Below are 25,762 nucleotides of genomic sequence, written 5' to 3' on the forward strand. Positions count from 1 at the left end.
CCCTGTTTCATATAATTGTTTTGTTCTGAGCATGACATTGAAAATTTTAAATAAATTTACTATCCTCCCAGCTCATTGGTCATATATGGCAATATCAAATGAAAACTACTATATAATTTTGGGAACCAAAACTCATTTGGTTGAATGCAAATAATTTGTTCAAACACTTGGTGTACAAATATCCACACCCTTGAATGAGGTCATTGTTGCGGTTTTTACTTTTTACCTAAGTAGAAGGGGATTGAAAAGAACTGAGTCTCTAGAGAGACTTTTCATAATTATGAAATATTCGGACAAAACATTACAGCCCTGGAGTGAGAATATAATTTTTGATTATTTGTTTTAAATGGAGGCCATTGACAATCAGGTGGTGTGTGTATGTGTATATATATATATATATATATATATATATATATATATATATATATATATATATATATACTTTTTCAAATAACGAAGGACACAGAGCATCAGGTGCTTTTTATATATAGTTTTTTTCAAATAATTGTGACCATTGAACATCAGGTGCTTTTTGAATATAGTGTTCATAAATAACAGTGGTCAGAGAGCATCAGGTGCTTTTTGTGTATGTATGGCTGTCACAGCATCAGCTGCTATTTGTACATTGTTTATTCAAATAATGGTGGTCAGAGAGCATCAAGTTCTCTTGATATATAATTTTAAGGAGTTTGAAATATTTACAAGATAACTTATATATTACAACATTAAGATAAACATTTCATAATATTCTTGATTTCATTCATTATAGAACTACTCATCCTGTATGAATATTCGTTTATTATTCTTGTATTCTGTCAGGCTCTTGATGATCTGCAATCAGTTGAATCAGCCTTCTCAGACCTTCACCAACGATATGAGAGAACAAAAGGTGTAGTGGAAGGATTAAGGAAGGTAAAAAAACAATTCACTTAGCATCATTCCGCATTTGTACATTTTCCAAAACAAAAATCACTGGAGGTGGAAATAAGTCACTTTGACATTGATTTTAATCAGTGAGTAGAAATTGTTACAATGAATTCACCATAGTATTTTATAACTGCATTCACAGTGTCAGGTAATGGAGCTTAGTGTAAACTTATGCATAGTCTCAGAATTCTACAAATTAGGTTACTTTGACCAAAGTATAGTGGTCATAAGTAGTGTCCCAAAAGATGAAGAATCAGAACTGTACATGCAATGCTGAGAAATTGACAAAATTAAGAAAAGTTGTCAGTGATGATTAATCTTCAGAAAAGTGACACCATTCTGTGCCGTTGCATCAAGGGCCATCAGTTATCATCAGATCCAGTCAGCTACAGATGGATGAAGCAGTGTCATGGAATGCATACAGGCAACACTAGACCAATACTCCCCACCTGCGATCCATGTCTACCAAACAGTATAAAATTCCCAAACCAAATAAGGAGTTATTTAAAAAAGTTTACAATACTCTGGAACTCTACTCTGGAATAGTATTCCTGTTGAGATTAGAAATGCCCACTCTATTTCATTCTTCCAAACCCAATATATCCAGTGGTTTCAGAGATGCAGCTAAAATAAATAAATTCCTTTGTATGAGGGCCTCAAGGTAGATTAGTTCTTAGCTAATTGTGTTACCCTCTTTAAATAAGGTCATTATTATTATTATTATTATTATTATTATTATTATTAATATCTTCATGGAGTTAGTGATGAGAAGACTGATTAGGAAAGTGACAGTAAAGTTGTTTGCATTAGGGGAATTGTCACCCTCTACATTACCATGTTGGTCTAATAATGATTTAGTTTCGCCCATGTAGAGTCCTCCCAGTGAATAGTAATCCTACAGTAGTGGCTTAGAGTGTATGGGAGAGTGTCCCATTGGAGAGTGTCCTCCTTTAATTTTGCAATCCAGTGGTGTTAAGTCCCCTCTGTCCCATTACAAGTCCAAGCGAGGCCTTCAGGCCTGTAAGCCATGATATCTTAGATTTCATTCTGATTTGGCTAATACTGTTTTCAGCCATCATGGTCTCATATTGCCATACAGATTATTGACTATCCTTCCATTCACGCAACTGAAAATAATTGGTCCCAATGGAGTGTGCCATACATCCAATCGATTGTTTTTGGAATCTCATGGAGATTAGGATAGCCAATTCTTCCATTTGCTGGCCAGCAGATCTTCAGTCAGCTGTAATTAGTGAATGCAATATTATGATACATATTTTGCCTTCATAACAAAAAATCACAATATTGCCTATGAAAAAGAAGGTAATGTACTGTAGCCATGACAGTTTTTAAAAAAAATTATTTCAGAGTTTAACTTAATAATATAAGTTATGCAGGAAGTATTTAAATTGATACTTTTTGCATAGCCATCACTACATACAAGTTTCTTCTGTTAGAAACAAGTCAGTAGCAATATGTTCCATGCTTTCTCTTGATGCAGATCTTTTAGAAAAATGGTATTGGGTATTAGGGTTAATGTTATAAATTGTTTTAGGAAGTCAGATTACAAATGATGGCTTGGAATCAGTGGAGTAATCTATGTCAGTTGAAGGAAATAGCTGATTCATTAAAAACTAATGTGTTTAATTGTCTATTAATAATTGGTGTTGCAGAATGAAGAAATATTGAAGAAGTGTGTACAGGATTACCAGGTGAAGCTGAAAGAGGCAGAAGACAAATGTGCAGCAATCAGGCTGCAAGCTGAAGAAAAACTAGATATGTAAGTTTTCTCGTTCTTAATGAGTTGCCTCCATTATTTTATTCCTCATTATTTAAAATTCATTTTACTGGTGTGAATTTCTGAATGTATTTGATTTGAAAATAAACAAATATGAAAGCTGAGGTGTCAGTCACTAATGGCTTTTCTAATTGCACACAAGCTGCAATCATGTTTCCGTCATTTTTCAGGCCTTTTGCTTGGAAAGTTCCATTTTAGGGAGTAACAATGTTTTGTGACCTTGTCTCTCAAAAAATAATTTGACCTAAATATTCTCTAAGAACTCCTCACAAGAGAATTATTATAAAAACCTCTGCCATGTCAAAAAGAGAAAATGATCCTCAAATGTTTAATCTGCTGATGCATGCGGTTACAAATCTTTCACTGTCCAAGAGTGTCTTGAACGAGTCCCTAACACTTAAGCAAGACTAGATGATATCCTTGACACTTAAGCAGGACTAGATGATATCCCAGACACTTAAGCAGGACTATATGATATCCCAGACACTTAAGCAGGACTACATGATATCCTTGACACTTAAACAGGGCTAGATAATGTCCCAGAAGTGAAGCAGGACTAGATGATTTCCTGACACTTAAGCAGGACTAGATGATATCCCAGACACTTAAGTAGGACAAGATGATATCCCAGACACTTAAGTAGGACAAGATGATATCCCAGACACTTAAGTAGGACAAGATGATATCCCAGACTGGACTAGACAATATCCTTGACACTTAAAAGAGGACTAGATAATGTCCCAGACACTTAAGCAGGACAAGATGATATCCCAGACACTTAAACAGGACTATATGATATCCCAGACACTTAAGTCGGACAAGATGATATCCCAGACTGGACTAGACGATATCCTTGACACTTAAAAGAGAACTAGATAATGTCCCAGACACTTAAGCAGGACAAGATGATATCCCAGACACTTAAACAGGACTATATGATATCCCAGACACTTAAGTAGGACTAGATGATATCCCAGACTGGACTGGACGATATCCTTGACACTTAAAAGAGGACTAGATAATGTCCCAGACACTTAAGCATAACTAGATGATATCCCAGACACTTAAGCAGGAATAGAGGATATCCCAGACACTTCAGCAGGAAAATATGATATCCCAGACAGGACTAGATGATATCCTTGACACTTAAAAGAGGACTAGGTAATGTCCCAGACATTTAAGCAGGACTAGATGATATCTTTGACACTTAAGCAGGACTAGATGATATACCTGACACTTAAACTGGACTAGATGTTATCCCTGATCCTAAGCTGGACTAGATGATATCCCTGACACTTAAACAGGATTAGATGATATCCCAGACACTTAAACAGGACTAGATGATATCCCAGACACTTAAGCAGGACTAGAGGATATCCCAGACACTTAAGCAGGACAAGATGATATCCCTGATGCTTAAGCAGCACTAGATGATATCCACTATCAGCTTCTGAAACACTGTGTTTAAATACACGAATAATAATAAAATTTAGGAAAATGGTGGCTTTCAGGATTCATTGCAAAATGCAATAGTAATATACCCAAACCAGAAAAGGACCAAACTGACCCTTCCAACTATTGTCCCATAATATTAATAAGTTTGCTAAACCGTGGAATGGATGATAAACAATAGACTACTCTGCTATCTCACATCCAACAACCTACTATGTTCAGTGAGGATTCAGATGTCACATAGGCACAATAGAGCATCTTGTCGGACCTGTACCATTTATTAGAGATGCTTTCATAAAGAAAGAACATATTGTTGCCATCTTTTTTTACTTGGGGGGAAAACTTATGATACCACATTGAATAATGAATGACATATTCAACCTAGGTCTAAAGGACACCTGCCCAACATTATCTCCAATTTTTTGAAAGAGAGGATCTTCATAGTTAAGGTAGGTAGCGCACTGTCTGAAAGCTCTACTCAGGAAATGGGTGTACCTCAGTTGTCAGTCACCCAGTTCAGCATCAGAATTAATTGCACAATGAAATGCCTTAATCCAGAAACTGACTGTCCTTTGTATGTTGACAATTTTATGATCAACAGATCAAAGACTATGCATACTATTGAACATCAACTACAAATGAGCATCAACAAAATTAAGAAATGGGCAGAACAAAACAGGTCCAAATTTTAAAAATTAGAAGCAGTACACATTTCTGCCACATATATTTTTATTCATGATGATCCAAAGCTTTTATCGTGACTGTTGTTTTGTTTCTAATGTGGAGATGAGCCAACTTTTAGGCCTTATTTTAGACCATAAACTCACTTTTCTTCCTGGATTTAAAATGAATCGTGTCAAATACAATTTGAGAAGCTTATTGGAACGTCATTTTGTAAGATGAAAACTTGACTGTGGCCTGATTGTGATGGATAAACGTGTAAATCCTACCTCCAGCTGATTGATCCAGTGCACAGTCAGGGACCATGTAGAACTACCCCTTCAAGTGTCTGTGTTGACTTTACGTAAATGAACCATCACTTTATCTCAGAAAATTGAAATTGAAATTGGCCTTTCAGTATGCTTGAATGAAATCTTTCTCATTGCTTAGTGGTCCAGCTCAGTTGTTGAACCAATATGAGAACCAAAATCTTTGATCTCGAACACAGTGAGGTCATCACTCCATTGTGCAGATGGGACTATGTCGGCCTCATCATCAATTAAAAATCACATCTGGTGTTGAAATGGGACTAACATCAATATGTGATCCATTTTCAAAGAATGATCCATTTAAATCTTCATATCGCTTGCACTGAACCCTTTAAAGCTGCTCATATCTGAATCAGAATCCATCTTTGTTTATCTCAACTGCACGTGTTTTGTAAAGCGCAGAAAAGGCTTTACAGTGTGTCTAAATTTAGCCTCTCAGCTTTAACACTTGTATCAAAATATTGAGTAAACAGTCTTTACATTGGTTATGATAATCAAAAATATGTAAACTTCTTTCTGTACTTTCAACCAATGAACGTTTAGTTAGCTTAGATGTGACATTGGGGTTTCAAGTACTACTGAACTTTATGCACATAAGCGACACTGGGGTAGTAAACTAGGCTTATCAGCACTGCATATATGCGTCAGTGGGGTTCAGGAGCTATTTACAGGAGATGCTTAGATGCGGCAGTTGTAGCTAAAGGGTTAAGACACCATACACCTGAAATAGAACATCAAGCCAACTACAAGGCCACCAAGAGCATGTTGTAAAATTTGTTGGTACTTATTGTGCAGTTGAAATAAATAAAAGCAAAATTAAATGAATTGTGATAAATGTTTTATTTCGTATTTGTAGAGCCAATCAGGAGATGGATAAGTTGAGAAAGTCAACAACATCAGAAGTGGCTAGGTTAGAGGCTGCTCTTAGAAAAACAGATCTGAAAGTTCAGGGACTTGAAAGGAGTCTGGAACAAAAGGTAAGAGTATTCTCCCCTGAAACTACCTGGGACAGTTGATATGTAGTGTAAATCAATATTTCAGCATAATTTGAATTTTTGTAATATATTAAATAACAGTAAAACCTGCCCTAATAGTCACCTTTCTATACAGGCAACCTTTATTCAGTGACCATTGAGATTTTCCCCCAGTTTAATTTCTTCTATAAAGGTAATGTATTAAACAGTCATCTGATTCCCTCAGTCAATGACTTGGTGTTCTTTTGGAGGGATGAGAGGATTACCTTATTGAATGTATTTTTTAGTAAAGGATTGATAGAGAATTAAGTTTACCCAGAATTTACTTTAGTTTATGAAATGTGATCTTATCAAATATTTCTTTTAGTTTTCGCACAATAATAATAATAATAGTTTTGGAATCACTCATTGGGTCATAATGAGCTCTTTCTACAAATCTTTTATGTGTGAAAAATTAAATGCATCTTTAAGACACTGCAAATTTCTGTCTGATAAGTGGATTATAACTATTGTAAGTAAAAAAACAATAGACTAAAGCCCACGGATGCAGGAGGTTGTAGGTTTGATCCCCGGCCGAGTCATACCAAAGACTTACAAAAATGGTACTAACAGCTGCCTTGGTTATCGCTCAGCATTAAGAGGTTCGTGTTAGGACTAGTCAGCCTGGCGTCAGGATAATATGACTGGGTGGGACATCATGCTGCATGTCTGCGTCATGATGCACCAGTGCTAGACATCACTATAAACTGCCACATTGCAGACATCATAGCAATATGACTGAAAAATTGTTAAAGCTACATTAAAAATCCAAGACATACACACACACACACACACACACAGAGTAAAGATCATAATATTATGGAAATATCTGCATAAATCTGTATATGTTCAAAATGCATTCTGGTCTGAGAAAAATTAACAGATACTTGCAATGTTCATTCCTGATCACATTAAATATCCATCCATGTTTTGGACAAAAATGCTAATTGGCACTTACACTTTGGAATCTAATAAAAGATAGTGGATGAACATTACAAGCATTTTTTCATACAATATATTCTGTTGTTTAAAAATATTTAATGACTGCTGTGAGAGTATCAAACACAGAACTAGGGATGAAACTTATTTGATAGCAAATACATGGCAGGATTAGTGTTTCAACTTAAAATTCATCACAAGCCTTTGAACAAAGGTGACCTTCAGTCATTGGATTGAAACTTTATTATTGCACGTCTTCAAACAAAGGTGACCTTCAGACTTTGGTTTTTAAACTTTATCACTATAAGTCTATAAATAAAGGTGATCTTCATTTATTTGGTAGATACTTTATCAACACAAGTTTTTGAGCAAAGATGAGCTTCAATTATTGGGTTGACACTTTATCATCGCATGTCTTTGAACAAAGGTTGATCTTCAGTCATTGGGTCTTTCAACAAAGGTGACATCCAGTGATTGGATTGACACTTTAGCATCACAAGTCTTTGAACAAAGGTGATCTTCAGTCATTGAGTTGACACTTTAGCATCACAAGGCTTTGAACAAAGGTGACCTTCAGTCATTGGGTTGTCTCTTTAGCATCACATGTCTTTGAACAAAGGTGACCTTCAGTCATTGAGTTGACACTTTAGCATCACAAGGCTTTGAACAAAGGTGACCTTCAGTCATTGGGTTGTCACTTTAGCATCACAAGGCTTTGAACAAAGGTGACCTTCAGTCATTGGGTTGTCTCTTTAGCATCACATGTCTTTGAACAAAGGTGACCTTCAGTCATTGAGTTGACACTTTAGCATCACAAGGCTTTGAACAAAGGTGACCTTCAGTCATTGGGTTGTCACTTTAGCATCACAAGTCTTTGAACAAAGGTGACCTTCAGTCATTGAGTTGACACTTTAGCATTGCAAATCTTTGAACAATGGTGACATCCAGTCATTGGGTTGACACTTTATCATCACAAGGCTTTGAACAAAGGTGACCTTCAATCATTGGGTTGTCACTTTAGCATCACATGTCTTTGAACAAAGGTGACCTTCAGTCATTGGGTTGACACTTTAGCATCAAAAGTCTTTGGACAAAGATGACCTTCAATCATTGGCTTAACACTTTGTATATTTGGCCCGGGTCTGTTACTTCTGAGACCACTGACTATTGGTGTAATATACATGCAGCATATCTTGCTGTCTCCTTACCAAGGGAGCCACACTGTGGCTCAGTGGTTAGCATGCTGGAACCATAACCACAAATGTGCATGTTCAGATCCTACCATTGGACCAGCGAGGGTTTACTGTTGTGGTGTATCCTTGCATGGGGCACTTTACTCCAGTTGCCTTGGCACTAAAAACCTACTTGTTTTACTGCTCTGTAAGGCACTAAACCAAAATATCCTTACCACATATATATAAGCAAGTGAAGTACATGAAAAATAGATAGTAGGTAAAACTTGAATAAACCTATGAATTAAAGCCTTACCTTCAAGAATGTATTAATGATAAATTTACATGGTGAATATTCTCAACAGGAAATTATGCCAGTTGCTGGAAATAATAATAATAATAATAATAATGTTATATTATATTATATGATATGATATGATATTATATTATATTATATTATATTATATTATATTATATTATGTTATATTATATTATCATTTGTTAGGTATTCAGTGCATACATGGTATTTGTTCACAAAAATTAATTTTGAACAGTTAACCTTTATTCTGAAGCCACTTGTGTATAAAGGGCTAGTTTGACCATTTCCAATTGTGGCTGCTATTGACAGGTTTTACTGTACGGCATATTTCCTTCATTAAACAAATCATCAGTTTACAAACTGTCTGCTGTATGTTCTGTATTATATACTTAATATGAATCAACAAAACTGTCTTGTATGTTCTGATTTATATACACTTAATATGACCTGACAAACTGTCTGTTGTATGTTCTGTATTATATACTTAATATAAGAAATAACTTGATAAAGTTTGTTTGACGTTTTAAAAAAATGTACATACATGTAAAATTTGTCAGTTTAAAGTATCCAGGCAACTTTTAGTAGTCTTGGAATTTTTTTGGTTTTATCTGGAATTCTGAAATTAGTTTGGTTTGTATACTAATCACAGAAAGATTATGATTTAAGAATTTGGTCACACCAAAAGGTAAAAATTTCTGTAGATCTTTGTCTTCCATCACTTATTTTTCCCAACAATTTTTATCTTGTGGGGGCCCCGAGTGGCTGAGTGGTCTAAAGCGCTCACTGTTACGGATCACTGCTCTCTCACCTCTGTCTGCGTGAGTTCGAGTCTTGGATTCGGCTAATGCGGTTATGTGAGGAAGCTTGCCAGTAGTTTCTCATGGGTCGATGGTTCTTTCCAGGGGTTTCCCGGGTTCTTCCACCATTTATACTGGCCGCCATGTATAGCCTATCTTGTGCTGAAAAATGGCGTTAAACCCTACAACAACAAAAACAACAACAACAACAACATTATCTTGTGACTTTCTAGAATATTCAGACTGGTTACTTACAGGGAAGAGTTTATACAAAATATATCTGATAGTTACTTTTGTTTCAGTATATCGGACTGTCTAAAGCTTTTTAAAATGGGAAATGTAAAATGTAACCAAAGAAAAATGCACATTTTTTTATATACCATATATACTCAGTTATGAATCCAACCCAGATGTGCCATCACATAATGCACCAGCAGATCTGGGTCTGTGCAGTTTGTTAGGAGTAATCAGTAGAATAAACAACATAGACTGTGATCTGCAGGTACATTATGCTACGGCAGATTAGGATCTTTGCTTTCTGCAGTTTGATTCAACTTGTATGCAAGTGCATACAGTATTAATTTTGACTGGATACTAGACTGAACCTTTTAATCCTAATTCTTGGAGTTGTTTTCTTTTTGTCATGACTTTGTAAGTAAATAGTAGGATGTAGATTTTACCTTACTTATCTGGAGACAGTTGTATAATCAGTTTTGTTTTTAATGACATAAAGCTTTGACAGTGTGCAATTTGCAGGTTATCATTTATCTTATGCAGACATGATGGCACTCAATTTGATAACATTGTCATCAACAGTATTCTCAAATTATAGACAAAATGTAAACAGAAAATCTCAGTCACAAAATAAATGTTGCATTACAAAATACTTGTGCACTTTAGTAGCTTACCATAAATTAGTGAATATAACACACTGGTTGTCCATGTTTTTCCTACCACGTTACCTTCATCCCCCCATAGGGTGTGCGTGTGTATATATATATATCTGTGTGTTATATACTTTGATTTTTACTCATATTTACACATTACCACTTAGTATTTAGTATTTTAGTATTTTTTAATAGACTTGTTTTGTGTTTCAAACAATGCACCAAGTTTGAAATAGTGAACGAGTCCAATGTTGATTATATAGATACCTTTTACATTTCAGCGTAAATTGTTAGAAGTTCAAAGACAATATAATAACAAGAAGACACGATCAACATATTAAAATTAGTTTCTTCAGTTTAATAACTTAATAATTTATGAAGAGCAACAATGTTGTTGTGTTTATTAAAATCTTAAACTACCATAAATGGGTCAGATTAGCTATCAAGGTTGGATTTAGAGCTAATGCAGATGAGTTCTGGAATCCATTCTGAAAAGTAGCTGGTGTTATTATTTTGTAATGTAAAATCAAGGTTTTCGTTAAAGTTTCTTCATATGCTTAATATTTCCTAAATCCTTTGTTACATTCTTATCATATTTGGGATGAGTCTCTTTGATACATTGTTAGTATACTTGGGATGAATCTCTTTGATACATTGTTATCATACTTGGATGAATCTCTTTGCTACATTGTTATACCTGGGATGAATCTCTTTTATACATTGTTATTATACTTTGAGATGAATCTCTTTGATACATTGTTAGTATACTTGGAATGAATCTCTTTCTTTTATACATTGTTATTATACTTGGGATGAACCTCTTTGATACATTGTTATACCTGGGATGAATCTCTTTGGTACATTGTTATACCTAGGATGAATCTCTTTAATACATTGTTACACCTGGGATGAATCTCTTTGATACATAGTTAGTATACTTGGGATGAATCTCTTTCTTTTGTACATTGTCATTATACTTGGGATGAATCTCTTTTATACATTGTTATACCTGGGATGAATCTCTTTGATACATTGTTATTATACTTGGGATGAATCTCTTTGATACATTGTTATTATACTTGGGATGAATCTCTTTGATACATTGTTATAATTGGGATGAATCTCTTAGATACAGTGTTATCATACAAGGGATGAATCTCAGATATATTATTATTTTACTAGGGATGAATCTTTTGATCAGCATGTTTGCCTAACCTTTAACTTTAGGAGTCAAAGTCACATACATGTTGACATTATGCTTTCATTATGGGCTTGACATGCAGGCCCCAGCCGTTTTGTTGGTCTAATGGTATATTAAATTTTCATTTCAGGTTAAGGAGAACCTGGAATTGACGGCAATATGTGATGAACTTATCGCAAAAGTGGGTGGAAACTGATGTTACACTTGTGATACAATTTTTCATTCTTCATTTATCATCCGTCACTGTAATTAAATATCTGTTGGAGAAATTAGAAACATATTTTCTTATACATGATGCCTATTTGCTGGAAAATGTTTATGGCTTAATAATAGGACATCCTTTCACTGTGGAATATAGGCAACTGTGCAGCTGTACTTAGTGATGATTTGTTATTTCCTTTGAGGAAATTTTAGGAACTTGTTTCTTAAAGAGAATTTTGTTTAATAGCAAAGCTGACAATTGGTATCTGGGAACTCAGGTACATGCCTATTGGTAATAACCTGGGTAATAAAATGAGCCATAGTGTACCAGTTTACCATATATGTTTTCTACCAATGCTTATTAAGGCAACATTCACTTTGTTTTCAAGTTGAAAATCCTTTTGACTCAGCTTTGAATCCATGTACTTTTGCAGTGCCAAGCAGAGGCCTAACTCATCCAGTAAATAACTGACCTTAATTTCTATAGCTTGTTTGCCCATGTGAAAACCTTTTCATTGTGTCTCAAAAAGTGTAATACAGTAATACAATGGCAAGTAGCAGAGGGTGGTTATTTGATCTTGCCACAAAACAGACTCAGTTATACCCTTTAGGAGATTTCACAAACTGTATGATCAAATAGTTACTTACAAAGCTCAAGCTCTGTCTATAAACAAGAATCTGCAATGAAGTGAGACCAAGGAAAGGGAGTCGGACAGTATTTGCAATGATTAGACCACAACGATTTACTAGATATGGAGTATTTCCGAAATTTATCAGACAATTAGGATAAATGTTTAGACTTTGTAGTAGATTACATTAGGCAGTGATATTTATTGGATACTGTGAATTTCAGGATTATATACATTTAATGCAATTATGCAATTAACATTTGATTGCATACCCAGGTAACTGATCATAGGTACCTGGGAGAAGTTTTTGAAAATTTTGACAGCTTTATTAAATAGTGAAAATCTCCATGGAAGAATTTAATCAGAGAGTGGCTTTATTGTAAAACTTGCTATAAATATCACCTACTGAATTTTCTGATGCAAGACATGAATTAAACAATCACCTGTCAACAAAAAACTCTGGTTTCTTAACAATTTTTAAACAGTGTATCAACAGCAACACTTTAATTATATGGTTGAAGTATTGGTGTCAAGAGAAATGCATCAGATTTGGAATATGGGCTTATATCTTTAAAACCTTGTTTGAATTTGATAACAAGCAAGAGCCATTAATAAGCTTGTTATCACTCAGGAAGTTGTATTTTCTTTTATCGGAATTTGATCAAGCTCTGAATATATGCATATGTGATCAAGGGCTCATGTGAGTTCGGTAATGTGGAGGATATACACATGATGCCAGCATGTGGTTGCATGAGTTTGAGCTCTATTCAAAAGATGGTAATCTGATCCAGTTTCCTCAAACTTGATGCATAGGCTAAATAGCTAAATTTATTAACATGTTCTCAACCAAATTTTTTATCATAATTTTATCACACTAGGTTTATAATCTTATGTCATCAAGATATGGTATATGTTTTATTATAAGTAAGATCTTTGCATATTAATGAGGTGGTTTCGTATGTGATTGGCTGGGCTTCTTTCTATATGAGCGACTGTATTTATAACCTGATTTTTACTATGAGCAAAACATATGCTTATTTATCAGGAGATTTTATATCTACATGACTGTTTTGTTTGGGGGGTTACCACTGTAGAACTATTTTTTTATAACATTTTGATTAAACTTGGTAAATAGGCCTATGTCATCAAGATTTTGGTTGAATATGATTATTTGTGAGACTGCTCCAGTGGCCTAGTGGTTAGACCGCCTGCCTCAGATGCGGGAGGTCGTGGTTCGATCCCTAGCTAAGTCATACCAAAGACTTACAAAAATAGTACTAACCACTGCCTCGCTTTGTGCTGAGCATTAATAGGTTAGTGTTAGGACTGGTCATCCTGGTGTGTGGATTTAAATCATCATGGTCTTGTAAGATTTCGATTATGGGGAAGAGACTGCATATTAATTATGCTTTTATCTTTAGAAAGAATTTTGATCAGCAAAATATGTAAGATCAAAATGAGATAAAGTTTGAAAGAAATAATTATGGGGATCAAGATTGTAGTAATCATTTCCAGCATATTAAATATGATCTGAAAATCAGATTTTAAACACTGCTCATTCCCATCAGATAGATTTGCTATAATTATTGTAAATAAAAAGATTCAATAAAAGCTGAAACTTTAAATTGGGAAGCAGAGTCATCATAAATCTGTATGCATACATGCGTCCAATTCTGGGGCCCTGAGTGACCGAGTGGTCTAAAGTGCTGTCCATTATGGATCACTGCCATCTCACCTGTCTGCTTGAGTTCGAGTCTCAGATTCAGCCAATGTGGGTATGTGAGAAAACTTGCCAGTAGCTTCTCAAGGGTTGGTGGTTCTCTCCGGGGATTTCCCGGGTTCTTCCTCACCATTAATACTGGCCGCCATGTATAGCCTATCATGTGCTGAAAAATGGCGTTAAACCCACAACAACAACAACAGCATCCAATTCTTCGTTAAATATCCAGGTTTGAAATGCCAATATTTAATTGCTAAGTTAGCCTTTAATCTATCATATTGCAATATTTAATTTGTTGTGAATGAAAATGGTGCGTATCAACTATTAACATATCCACATATTGGTGAAAGAGTTTTCAAACCAGATGTAATGTCTGAGTTGTGTAATGTGTAGTAATTTCTAAAATCATGGTATAATATTGACCAAATATGCAAATAGTGTTCATTAAATTGGGATATTGTGCCTTCATTTACCTTTTAAAACCTCCAGAGTATTTATCTTTTTAAATTTGGCCCTTCACCCCCCCACCCCCCAACAACAAATTGTAGGTTCTAGAATAGACCCTGGCTATGAAAGGTAGTTTTTTAATGAAAATTAAATATAGATATTTATAGATATTTAAAAATGCTTTTTCTGTCATCAGATTAGAACTCTGATTTTGTTTTTTAAAGACAGAAGTGATTGGTTACACTTTCTATGCTTTATTATCTTTTTGTGTACATGTGATAAATATCACAAATTGGATATAAATCTTATTTAATGAACAATTTTTATTTGGAGACGTAAATAATATTCTAGTTTTTATTAACTATTTTGATATGATTGCATTGGATCTACATTTTATTTAGTAATTAAAATCTTTGGTTAAGATGCATTCAGTAACACTAAAACTATTTTATTGATCATCAAGATACAATAATAGTGCAAGATATTTATTTATCTATGTTTAATTTATTATGGGCCACAGACCTTACATATCTAAATAGTTTAATTAAATGTTAAAATTTGAGTGAAAGCAATGGTTTGTTTGCATTTTGTTCCTTAATACCTAATGGTTTTTAAGTTTGCATGTGACTTCAGATTTTGAAAGTTCAGTATCTGCAGGCTGTACATGGGCTTAAAGATTTTACAATCGCCATTGGTGTGGATGTATAAGTAGGACTGCTACCTTGATCATTCTTGAGAAATATTTATAATAAGTACACCAAGGTGATAACTACAACCAAAGTATTAGCTATTTTGCTTGTTTATGTACTGAATTGTCAGTTTCTTTATCAGTAGTTCCTAACCTTACAACCCTCAGGCTTATGATATTTTAAAACTTTTGGATGAACTTTCATGACCCTACTGAGGACCCACCATGACCCTGATTTGGATCATCACCTGAGGTTGGAAGGCTGTTCTAAACTATTTCCAAAAGTATTGAAACTAATTTTAGCAGGCTTTGATCTATTGAATATACATTGTATAGTTGAATGTATGGATAGTAAGCATATAGGTTTATTTGTTTAAGCTAGTCAAGGTTGTTTGTGCTTATTATATGCCATTGCAAAATGGTTGCATGATATTAGGGTTGATGCTCTTTGTTATATTTGGGATTCCATGCACACTGTAAAGGTGATCTGCATACATATTATACAGTTTGATGCATGGTCAGTGTAAAGCATGGTAATGGCAAAGACAGCTATTGCTTATTTGCCTAGCTGTATGCATCTAGTGTATGGTGGTCTTTTTTAACTATATTCCATCTGTTTTCATGATTAAACGGAAGTAATTTCTAACTCTGCACTTAACATATTGCTTTTGTGAAGTTGAGACTCGTCATAATAATCATACATCAACAATATAAAAAAAACAATGCCCTCATCATTGTGTATGTACATATTAGAAGAACTTGCTCCATTGTGTTGGGAGCTCTCTACTTTGGAGGTGCATTGTTTCTCTAAGTATCATCACATTACTTGCTTGGTCAGTTTAAAATAGAAACAAAAATATGGTACATTTATTGATCAAATTGCTTGTTAGGGATGCTGACTAACCTGCCAAATCAGGCTGTGTCTCTGTGTAGAGTTTTGAGTTTTGCAGTCATTTCTAGAGACCATTAGTGGATTCTTATTTGGTGAAGCTTGGAGCAACTTGAGAGATTGTGTTGAACTATATTAAACTGAAAATAAAATGTATGTTAGATTTGTTATTAAGATGGATTTAACTCGTGTAGTTAAATGGTAGCGAGACATTAAGCGTGCATGGTGGTAAGTACCAACAATATCAGCAAGTTTGTTTTAGCACTAGTTTGCCACCCGCAAGGCATACTTCATTCAAGTAATAACCAAGAAAAAGCATATATGCACTTGTTGAAGCATATTTGGTTTTTATACCATATAAGGTATTTTTATGCTTCACTAGTCATGTGTAACTTTGTGAAAAAAGATCGTTTGCAGGATATTGTAGTCCAGATTAATCTAATTTTCTGAGAAGTATCAGGATGTTAAGAAAATTTCAGTAGATGAATTCAAACTAGTTTCAGTATGTTCGTTAAATTGTACATGCTGAGTAATGCATGCTGCCTGCTTGATATATGAAAACCATTATTTTGGTATGTATAGTATATATTTATACCTGCCAGCTTAATTTATTACATAAAAACATGGTTTTAAACTGCCAAACATGCATGTATGAAGGTGTTTGAAGAGAAAAAAAAACATAAGTTCCTAAATATCCAGCATGACAAAAGGTGGTGTTGGGAGAGGGATTATCAAACACTAATGATTTTGTATTTTTATGTTATCGGATTTTGGGAAAGCATTTGGAACATACTAATGTCTTCAGCAGGGTCTCAGTAATTATCAGATTTGATTGCTTATTGTATCTAGTAGAATGTACATTTGATGCTGTTGAAAGCACAACTTGTCAGGAACTAGTGAATTTGGCAGGGAAATAATTGGATTAAAATTCAGTATACAGTTTGATATTGCTGATGCAGAAAAACACAGAAAATATCTGGATTTGATATCTGGTATTAGAATTGGAGTGTTTGTCTTTTAAAAATATGTAAATTGAATAAGATAAAGAAAAAATATCAGGCATGTGGTGATATTAATAAAAGAAAAGTTATAAAAACAATAAAATGAAAATACAGGGTGTATTTATTTATAGTCATTTATTTGTTGTGGTATCATTTATCATTATGTTGAGGTCAGAATACAGTTTTAATTAGGATATCAACAAATTATTAATATTTTTGTTTTTATTTTCCCAACATTAAAATGTAAAAGATTACTTGAACCAAATAATGTATATATTTTAGTTTTCTTCATCACAACATGTCACCTAATGTGGCCACACATGTTGACTCCACTTACAACAAGACAAATTTCCTTCTGTGAAGCAAATTGGCATGTATATATGTTATTTATAAAACTAACAGAATACCTTGAGGTATGAACAATGTATATATCAGTATATTTCTGTATCATGGTCAGGGCTGGAAAAATCCTAAAATGGATCATATAACCTTTAACTCATTAACCCCTGGTGCCGCGTTTATGTGGCAGGAGGTAGTAGCCTACTGTCGAGCTCTGTAGTATCAATGTCATGTATGATACACTAAAGTGGGTGGTATTATAGAAAGGTAGACAGATGTATCTCTACAATGATATAAAATAATTGGGAAGTTCTAGTTGCACTACAAAATACAGAGGGAAAATAATTTTTGGGACCCGATCTTTTTCCACCCAAAATTCGCCCGTGGTCATAATCTGATCTTTTGTCTGGATTTTAGACTTTTTGGCCTCAAATCTAAGGCAGCCTGGTCTGAACTGCACACAGATAGGTGAACCTTTGCAAAAAGTAGGATAAGGTGGGCATTTGTAAAAAACAAAAACAGTGGTCTCGATACGAAAATGATGGGTCCGTTAAGTAAAGAAAAAGAAAAAAAGAACTCAAACTTTTACCCTTCTGCTCATGCATGAGCAAAATAATCAATGGAAAATGATGTTTGTAACACAACTAGGCATTAGGCTAATGGAAAATCTCTTGAAAGTCGTATTAGGATGTATTCAGAAATAGCTCACAAAATGTGTTTCCTACTCACAAAAGGCAAAAACGACAAAAACCTCCAGGGGTTAATGAGTTAAGGATGTTTTCACACAGTTGACCAGACCAAGGATTTTTCTATGACTTTGAGTACCGATTAATTTTCCAAAAATATCCTTTAGTTTTTATTGCATGCTTTACACTACAGATACCTTAAAGCATTACTGTTTTACCTCCTACCTCAGAAAAGACTTCTCTTTATGAAAATATGGTTTAATCAGTCATAACTGGAAGAGGACAAAGTAATAGAAAAGATTCATGGTTACTTTCCACATAATATGACAGAGGAAGAAACTGGGATAATGTTTGATTTATATCACATATCTTCGTCGAGAGGGAATTGCTTGTAACCATATTTAAGAATTGTGCCTGTGGACAGAACTGTACTTGTCTCCTTTAAATAGTGTATCTTCTTTGCAAGATATATTTTAAAATGAAGCTAGAAATGTTAATTTTTCTGTAGAAGAAATTTTCCATTGGATTTTTTCATCAGTTTTTGTTTTCATGCTAGATTAAATCATTTGTCATGTTATTGATGTGTACTTGACATGAGGCTCAAAGGGAAGTAACTCTTACTATTTCTGTTCTGCCCACAAGCACCTCTGGCTTTTAAGGTTGTGGGTTTACTGTATCTTTTTGCTTATTTCAGACTGAGACATCTGCATGATCACAGCTATCCAGTAGTGATAACACCCTGCCAACAGTATATCAGTCACCAACCCTGGCTTTCAGCTAATCCTTGAGCATGTGGCCAAGCCTATAGCATACGTTTGGCATCGGGCCATGCTTTTAATATATTAGCACTTTTTTCACATGGGCTTGCCTTTTAATATGATTAATGAGCCCTTTTCCAGCTGTGTCAGAATCGGATTTATCATTTGAAAATCATGTATTGTCATAACACATTACAGTGAATACATTTGTTGTCATTATCAAAAACTTTGTATATAGAGATAATAAAATATTGAGCTTTCTTTTAAACAGATATATCATTGCAGCATCCTAACAATCTTATTGTCTTAAAGTTCAGTATAGAAGTTGTAATTTTATAGGATTTCATATTGAGTATTGGTCTTACAGGTCAATATAGAAGTTGTTGTTTTATAGGATTTCATATTGAGCATTGGTATCTTATTTTATTTGTATTCAAGGTTATGTACTATAGTTATCGTGTAGGACACATAATCTTTACATTTAGCTTTATATCTTGGACCTAGCCTAGGCTATTAGAATTTAAGAGTATGTACTACAAATGTATCTTCTCTATAGTACATGTATAGTATCTACACTAGTATATTTACTGTATATACACTATAGTACATCGTACGGTATCTACACTGTAGTACGTGTACTGTAGCTTCACTGTAATACATGTACTCTAGCTTCATTATAGTACATGTACTTCAGCTACACTGTAGTACACTGTATTACATTTATGATTTCTAAACTGTAGTACATGTACTGTAGTTACACTGTAGTACATATACAGTATTTACACTGTAGAACATGTACTGTAGGTACTCTGTAGTATATATATTGTAGCTACACTGGTACATATACTGTTGTTACAATGTAATACATGTATAATATCTAAACTAGTACATGTATTGTAGTTACACTGTAGTACATGTACTGTAGGTACTCTGTAGTATATATATTGTGGCTACACTGGTACATATACTGTTGCTTCACTGTAATACATGTACTCAAGCTTCATTATAGTACATGTACTTCAGCTACACTGTAGTACATTACTGTTCTTACACTGTAGTACATGCATAATATCTAAACTGTAGTACATGTACTGTAGTTACACTGTAGTACATATATAGTATTTACGCTGTAGTACATGTACTGTAGTTACACTGTAGTACATATATAGTATTTACACTGTAGTACATGTACTGTAGCTACTCTGTAGTATATATGTTGTAGCTACACTGCAGTACATGTACAGGGTGCAGTACTAGCTTCACCCTAGTCCATGTATAGTATCTACACAGTAGTACATGTATGGTATCTACTCTGTAGTACTTGTACAATGGCTACACTGTAGTTCATGTACTGTATCTACACTGTAATACATGGACAGTATCTATACTGTAGTACATGTACTTAATCTACTCTAGTACATATATAATCCTTACATTTAGCTTTATTGAATATCTCAAGCCCTATCTTGGCTATTGGCAGTGAAAAGACTTTGTAAGAAATGCAGTAACTATACCTGTCACTCTCGAGTTTAGAAAAAATATTTCTTGTTCTTATTTGCTTTCATAGAGTTTGAAGTATTCTAAAGAAATGTAAAATGGTAAGATATAGGTAGAACTTTATAGTGGTGATAACGAGCAGTGGCATCATCAACTTTAAGATTGTGCGACCCTGCTATAACGCACCCCTCGTTAATGCGAATTCAGATATAATGCATTTGTGGCATGGCTTACAGAATTTCATTTATTCATTTGCACATGACTTTTTTTTTTCTTTTTCAAATGTACTTCAAATAGTGTATAAAAATGTACTTTCATTTTGGGGAAATAGATCATGTATGAATTTGAATATGACACGATCGTGGCATGGCTTCTGAAATTTAACAATTGCACCAGGTTCTTGAAGTGTTATACCAAAATAAACATTATCGGAAATATTACTTATTACTGATCCATGAGTAAAGCCAGTAAGTCGTCTTCGAGGGGCCCTGAGTGGCTGAGTGGTCTAAAGCGCTCTCCGTTACGGATCACTGCCATCTCACCTCTGTCTGCGTGAGTTTAAGTCTAGGATTCAGCCAATATGGGTATGTGAGAAAGCTTACTAGTAGCTTCTTGTGGGTCCATGGTTCTTCCTGGGGTTTTCCCGGGTTCTTCCTCCACCATAATACTGGCCGCCATGCAAAGCCTATCATGTGCTGAAAAATAGCATTAAACCCCACAACAACAACAAGTCGTCTTTGTGATTGTCTTGAATTAATTCTGTATACAATCGTTGCTCAAACAATAGCTGACAAGTGTTTCTTCTTTAACTGCATACACAACCAAGCAGCAAACAATGCAATTGTTGATAAAAGATTATCACAATTTAATAAACATAACAAAACGAAAGCTGGCAACGTGTTTGCTGGGCTTGGCAGTGTTATTAGACACAATCAGTTGGCCAGTAAATAATGTCCACTTTATTAGCTGGAAATTGAAAGGGTATGAAATTGTACATGCATTCAGCTTAAAAATCTTTATAAAAGTATTTTTCACATGTTTATTTCGATATTCACAAAATATGAAGTAAAAGTTTTACATACACACTGAAAGCATGTGTTTTTTGTCAGTTATTCTTGCTGTAGTGGTTCAGAGTGTTAATTACTGGGAATTTACAATGGATAATGGTACAGGGAAACGCATATGATAAAATTTTAGCATTATGAAATTTATTCAGACACTGTTCATAGGGCCTGGAACGTAATGAACTGTACATGTGCTTCGTCTTTCTTAACCTAATTTTGCTGTTAATTTTTCCCATTGAATTCAGACGCAAATGATCTGTGACAAAATTACTGAATAGTTCCAATATTTATGCAATTTTTGCAATGGAATTACATGTATTATGGATTAACTGCATGCCATGATGGTACGAGATCATACGGTAAGTAAACGATGTTAATACTTAATGCTATATATTAGACGTTGAATCAGACACAATGATTCATGACAAAATTATTGAATATTTTAAGTCTGCAATTTTTCATTGGAATTACATGCATTATGGATGAATTGCATGCCACGACGGCATGATAGTACATAGTGTTGATACCCTATTCATGATATACATTAGACATGAATAAATGTATATGTGCCAATACGTTCTCTGAAAAAAGTAAAATACTGTAAAACCCCACGTTAATGTGACTCCGCTGTTAATGTGATCCAATTTTTTGGACACCAGTTATCGTATTATAGCAGTGTTCCACTGTATATTTAAGTATTGTGTTAGGAGTTATTTTTATCCTGAGGGGTATATCATAGCACTTCATAGGCGAGACATTGTGTTCTGTGAGTCATTGTTTTTTGTGTGCATTCCTTTTGCATGCCTACTCACAGCTTAAAAATATTTGCATTAGTCTTTTTGTAAGAATTTGACATAATTTTTAATTAAATTGTGCTACTTGTAGCTTCTTTTATTTGAAGATTCTTTTCTTTTTCAGCTGGGTTTTGCAAAACATGAACCCAGCTGTGTCACAGGCAAGGTTCAATATTATCAGAACGTTTGGAACAAAAATTCAAGCTGAGTCCAAAGAGCCATAAATTAGATACATTACTTTTGAGTGTCATCATGTCCTTCTAAAATTTGGCATGCTCTTCAAGAAACCAGAGTTAAAGAAATCCTGAATATTCTTTGGCTATAGCTGGATTCTAATCAAAAGTTAAGAATGTCATAACTTTGGGACTTGGATCGGAAGTCTGAGTCTTTTACTCAGAATGTTTCAAGAAAGCAGCGCCAGATGTACCATCACATAATGTGCCTGCAGATTGGGTTTTCATTGTTTTCTGATTTGCTGGTACATTACTGCAACTTATACACAGGTCTATGCTGTGTGCAGTTGAATAGATGTTACAAACATGTAAGTACTCTATTAGCATCATTACAGTAAAACACAAAATTTGGAGTTTCTGGACTTAAGTAACTACATTCAGACCATCTAGTGTGCCTGACGGTCAAATATGCATGTAAACATCAAGCATGAGTGCATTGATTATGAAGAATTCAGAATGTATATTTACTGTGTCACTGTTCTAGGTTTCAAAGATTGTACAAATTGGCAACTATAGGTGGGAGAGTAATAAAAAATTAAAAATTGGCCCAGATTTCCCAACTTTATCAGAAGGGATATTTTTTAAGAAACGTGCAGTATTCTTTAAATTAAGGAAAGATTATAAATCTTATGCAGGACGGGAGTCAAATGTTTGTGCCTGTAGCGTGACAGCGGTATTCATAGAGTTTATTTACAGGAATATGTAAAAGCATTGATTGATAAATCCAACTAACATTTATCACTTTATATGAAAATAGTATGTGCAGTTGTTATAATAAAGAATTGGGTGAAATATATAGCATGTTGTTGATCTGAAGGTAATGGCAAGGTCAAAGGTCACATGGATGAGTCCATAAGTAGGTATGAGTACGTATTGCATAGTTTAAGATTGCAGATTTTAATTTTAGTCCATGATCATCATACCCAAGTACTGATATTGTCAAAATAGACTAGCAGACAGATGCTTGTACAGTTTATACATGATCATATGTTTCAGGCATTACTTGTAATGGGAAGAACACCAATATTTAGTTTTTGCATTTGACTGAGATGGCAACATAAAAGTGGCATGCATTTCAATGCAACTTACTTGAATGAAACACAGAGCTTACCATAACTGGCCAGATGTTATACAGTCCTAACTGGCATCAGTTTTGTGCTATGTTTCTCATTGCTGTCTCAGTCAAATGTAAAATTACAAGATAGTTATTTTCCTAGTTTACTCAACGATAACAGAAATGGTACACACAACTTTACACTAGCTAGATTCATCTGCTAAACCATTTCACATTTGCATTGTTTTTTTATATTTTTGATGGTGCATCTTATTTATTGCCTTTTGGTTTGGGGAATATTATTCGTATTTAATGCCACATTATTTTCTTACTGCTAACATGCTTGTGATATCATTGCTATACTGTTCATGAATCATAATATGAGAGAGTGACTGGAGTGGGAGATTCATTGTTGCAGATTATTTGTGTTATATGTACCATAACACAGTTATAGTTATATCACTTTTATCACTTATAGTTAATGAGATTATTTCTATCTGTACATATATCTATGTTTATGTACATGCTTATTAAATTTGTAAAATGGTAAATGAAAAGGTGTGAAATGTATGATGTCTTTGTCCATATATTTCATATTTATTCTTAATTACATCACTTTGACATGTTCAGTCGGATATGTATGTTTTTTTTATTTAAGAACTTACGATTACTTCCTATGACAGAAGTGAAATATTGATCCTGGAAGCAGTCTATTTCAAAAGCTTCAACGCACTTTACTTCTCCCAGGTTTTACAAGTTTTACAACATGGACAGTCCAGTTCATAATTTCAGGTTAATTTTGTTCTTGATTTTAAAAACCAGAGACTTTTCAAAGCTAACATTTTGTTATATTGAACTTAAGATAAATGCATAACAGTCAGTTCAAACGAAACCTGCTAGAAAAATGGACAGCTTATGGTACAACCTGTGTTTGACAAATTTGTTAGAAATAGTGGACAGCTTATGGTACAACCTATGTTTGAGAAATTTGTTAGAAATAGTGGACAGCTTATGGTTGTCTATTTATGAGAAATTTGTTAGAAATAGTGGACAGCTTATGGTTCAGTCTATTTATGAGAAATTTGTTAGAAAAGTGAACAGCTTATGGTTCAGCCTATTTGAGAAATTTTTTTATAGAAATAGTGGACAGCTTATGGTACAGCTTGAGAAACCTGTTATAAATAATGGACAGCTTATGATACAACCTATTGATAAGAAACCTGTTGGAAATAGTGAACAGTTTGTAGTACAACCTGTTTATGAGAAAGCTGTTAGAAATATTGGACAGTTTGCAATATCCCTGCAGACTGGAGTCTCTCTATTTTTGTCCATCCATACATTAATATTGTTTAGTTAAAATCTTCTGAACCCTATGATATATCTGCATGAAATGGCATGTTTTTGTATCAGTAAAATACATTTTCTTTTCAAGTGAGTCTTTCTGATCAGCAAGTTAAAAGTAATCCCCAGCCCCCTTTTGGGGGGACAAATTGTCTGTCTTTATACCATTTTTGTTTGGTAAATATCTCCAGAACCATTTGATATTTTCATGAGACATGGTATGCGTTTGTATCATCACAAGACAGTATATCCCAGATAAGGTTGGTCATTTTCAATCATACTTTTAGAGTTATCTCCCAATTTTAAAATTTTATTTTATTTATACTGCAGATCTTAAATGGGACTCTTATTAGTGTCATATATCTTGTTTTCTTTATAACTAGAAATTTTCAGCTAAATCAGAACAAATAGAATACGACTGTTCATGCGCAAATAAATGTTTGTTATATAATTAGAGTTTGTTTTAATTCAGTTCATTGCTCCAGTTTGTACCTAAATAATCTATTTTGGTTGGTAATCATATGTAATGAGTAAAATAAATGTATTTGGCAGGCCATGTTATTATTCCTTCAGTGAATATTGCAAAAGAAAGAATATTGTAAATTAAAAGCTGTAAACAAACTTGCCTTTTAGAATTTTTTTCTTCTCTTGTTTGGGCTTGTCAGTCGTGACTCTGACTTGACATAAAGCTCATGGATGGGGCAGAAAATTAGTAAATTATCAGATGTAGAAGACAGGTTCATGGAATGTCACTCAAGATGTGTGAGACAAAACTATATAATGTTTCAGAGACCAAATTGTTTACTGTAATCATTTAAAAGAGATGTTAGCAGTTGTGAGCTACATAATGTTTTACTGTTCTTAGGTCTGGACAATAAGATATCAAATATCATTGTTTGGTAAGAATTGAACATACATGAGAACTTT

General features: G+C 34.0%; 2 protein-coding genes across 9 annotated transcripts in view; both read left to right on the forward strand.

Annotated features, from left to right (window-relative positions):
• LOC149774557 (uncharacterized) overlaps positions 1 to 25,456 on the forward strand; it is a 164,827-nt gene extending 139,371 nt beyond the window's left edge. For 7 of the 8 annotated variants that reach the window (XM_089945067.1, XM_089945069.1, XM_089945066.1 and 4 more), the window contains 5 exons: positions 820 to 912; positions 2,601 to 2,707; positions 6,023 to 6,143; positions 11,625 to 11,675; positions 18,789 to 25,456. In XM_089945067.1, coding sequence (XP_089801193.1) covers positions 820 to 912; positions 2,601 to 2,707; positions 6,023 to 6,143; positions 11,625 to 11,675; positions 18,789 to 18,806 — 390 coding nt within the window. In that variant the 3' untranslated portion in view covers positions 18,807 to 25,456. Of the gene's footprint in view, positions 1 to 819; positions 913 to 2,600; positions 2,708 to 6,022; positions 6,144 to 11,624; positions 11,691 to 18,788 lie in introns of those variants that run through there. The other variant, XM_089945068.1, reaches the window with a different exon arrangement.
• The window catches only part of LOC149774560 (uncharacterized), a 59,820-nt gene continuing 58,456 nt past the window's right edge, over positions 24,399 to 25,762 (forward strand). The window contains exon 1 of the mRNA XM_089945019.1: positions 24,399 to 24,781. Within this exon, the coding sequence (XP_089801145.1) occupies positions 24,399 to 24,781 (383 nt within the window). The remainder of the gene's footprint in view (positions 24,782 to 25,762) is intronic.

Source organism: Sinohyriopsis cumingii, unplaced genomic scaffold (genome assembly GCF_028554795.1).
Source record: "Sinohyriopsis cumingii isolate HCF-2022 unplaced genomic scaffold, ASM2855479v2 utg000198l, whole genome shotgun sequence".
Lineage (NCBI taxonomy): Eukaryota > Metazoa > Mollusca > Bivalvia > Unionida > Unionidae > Sinohyriopsis > Sinohyriopsis cumingii.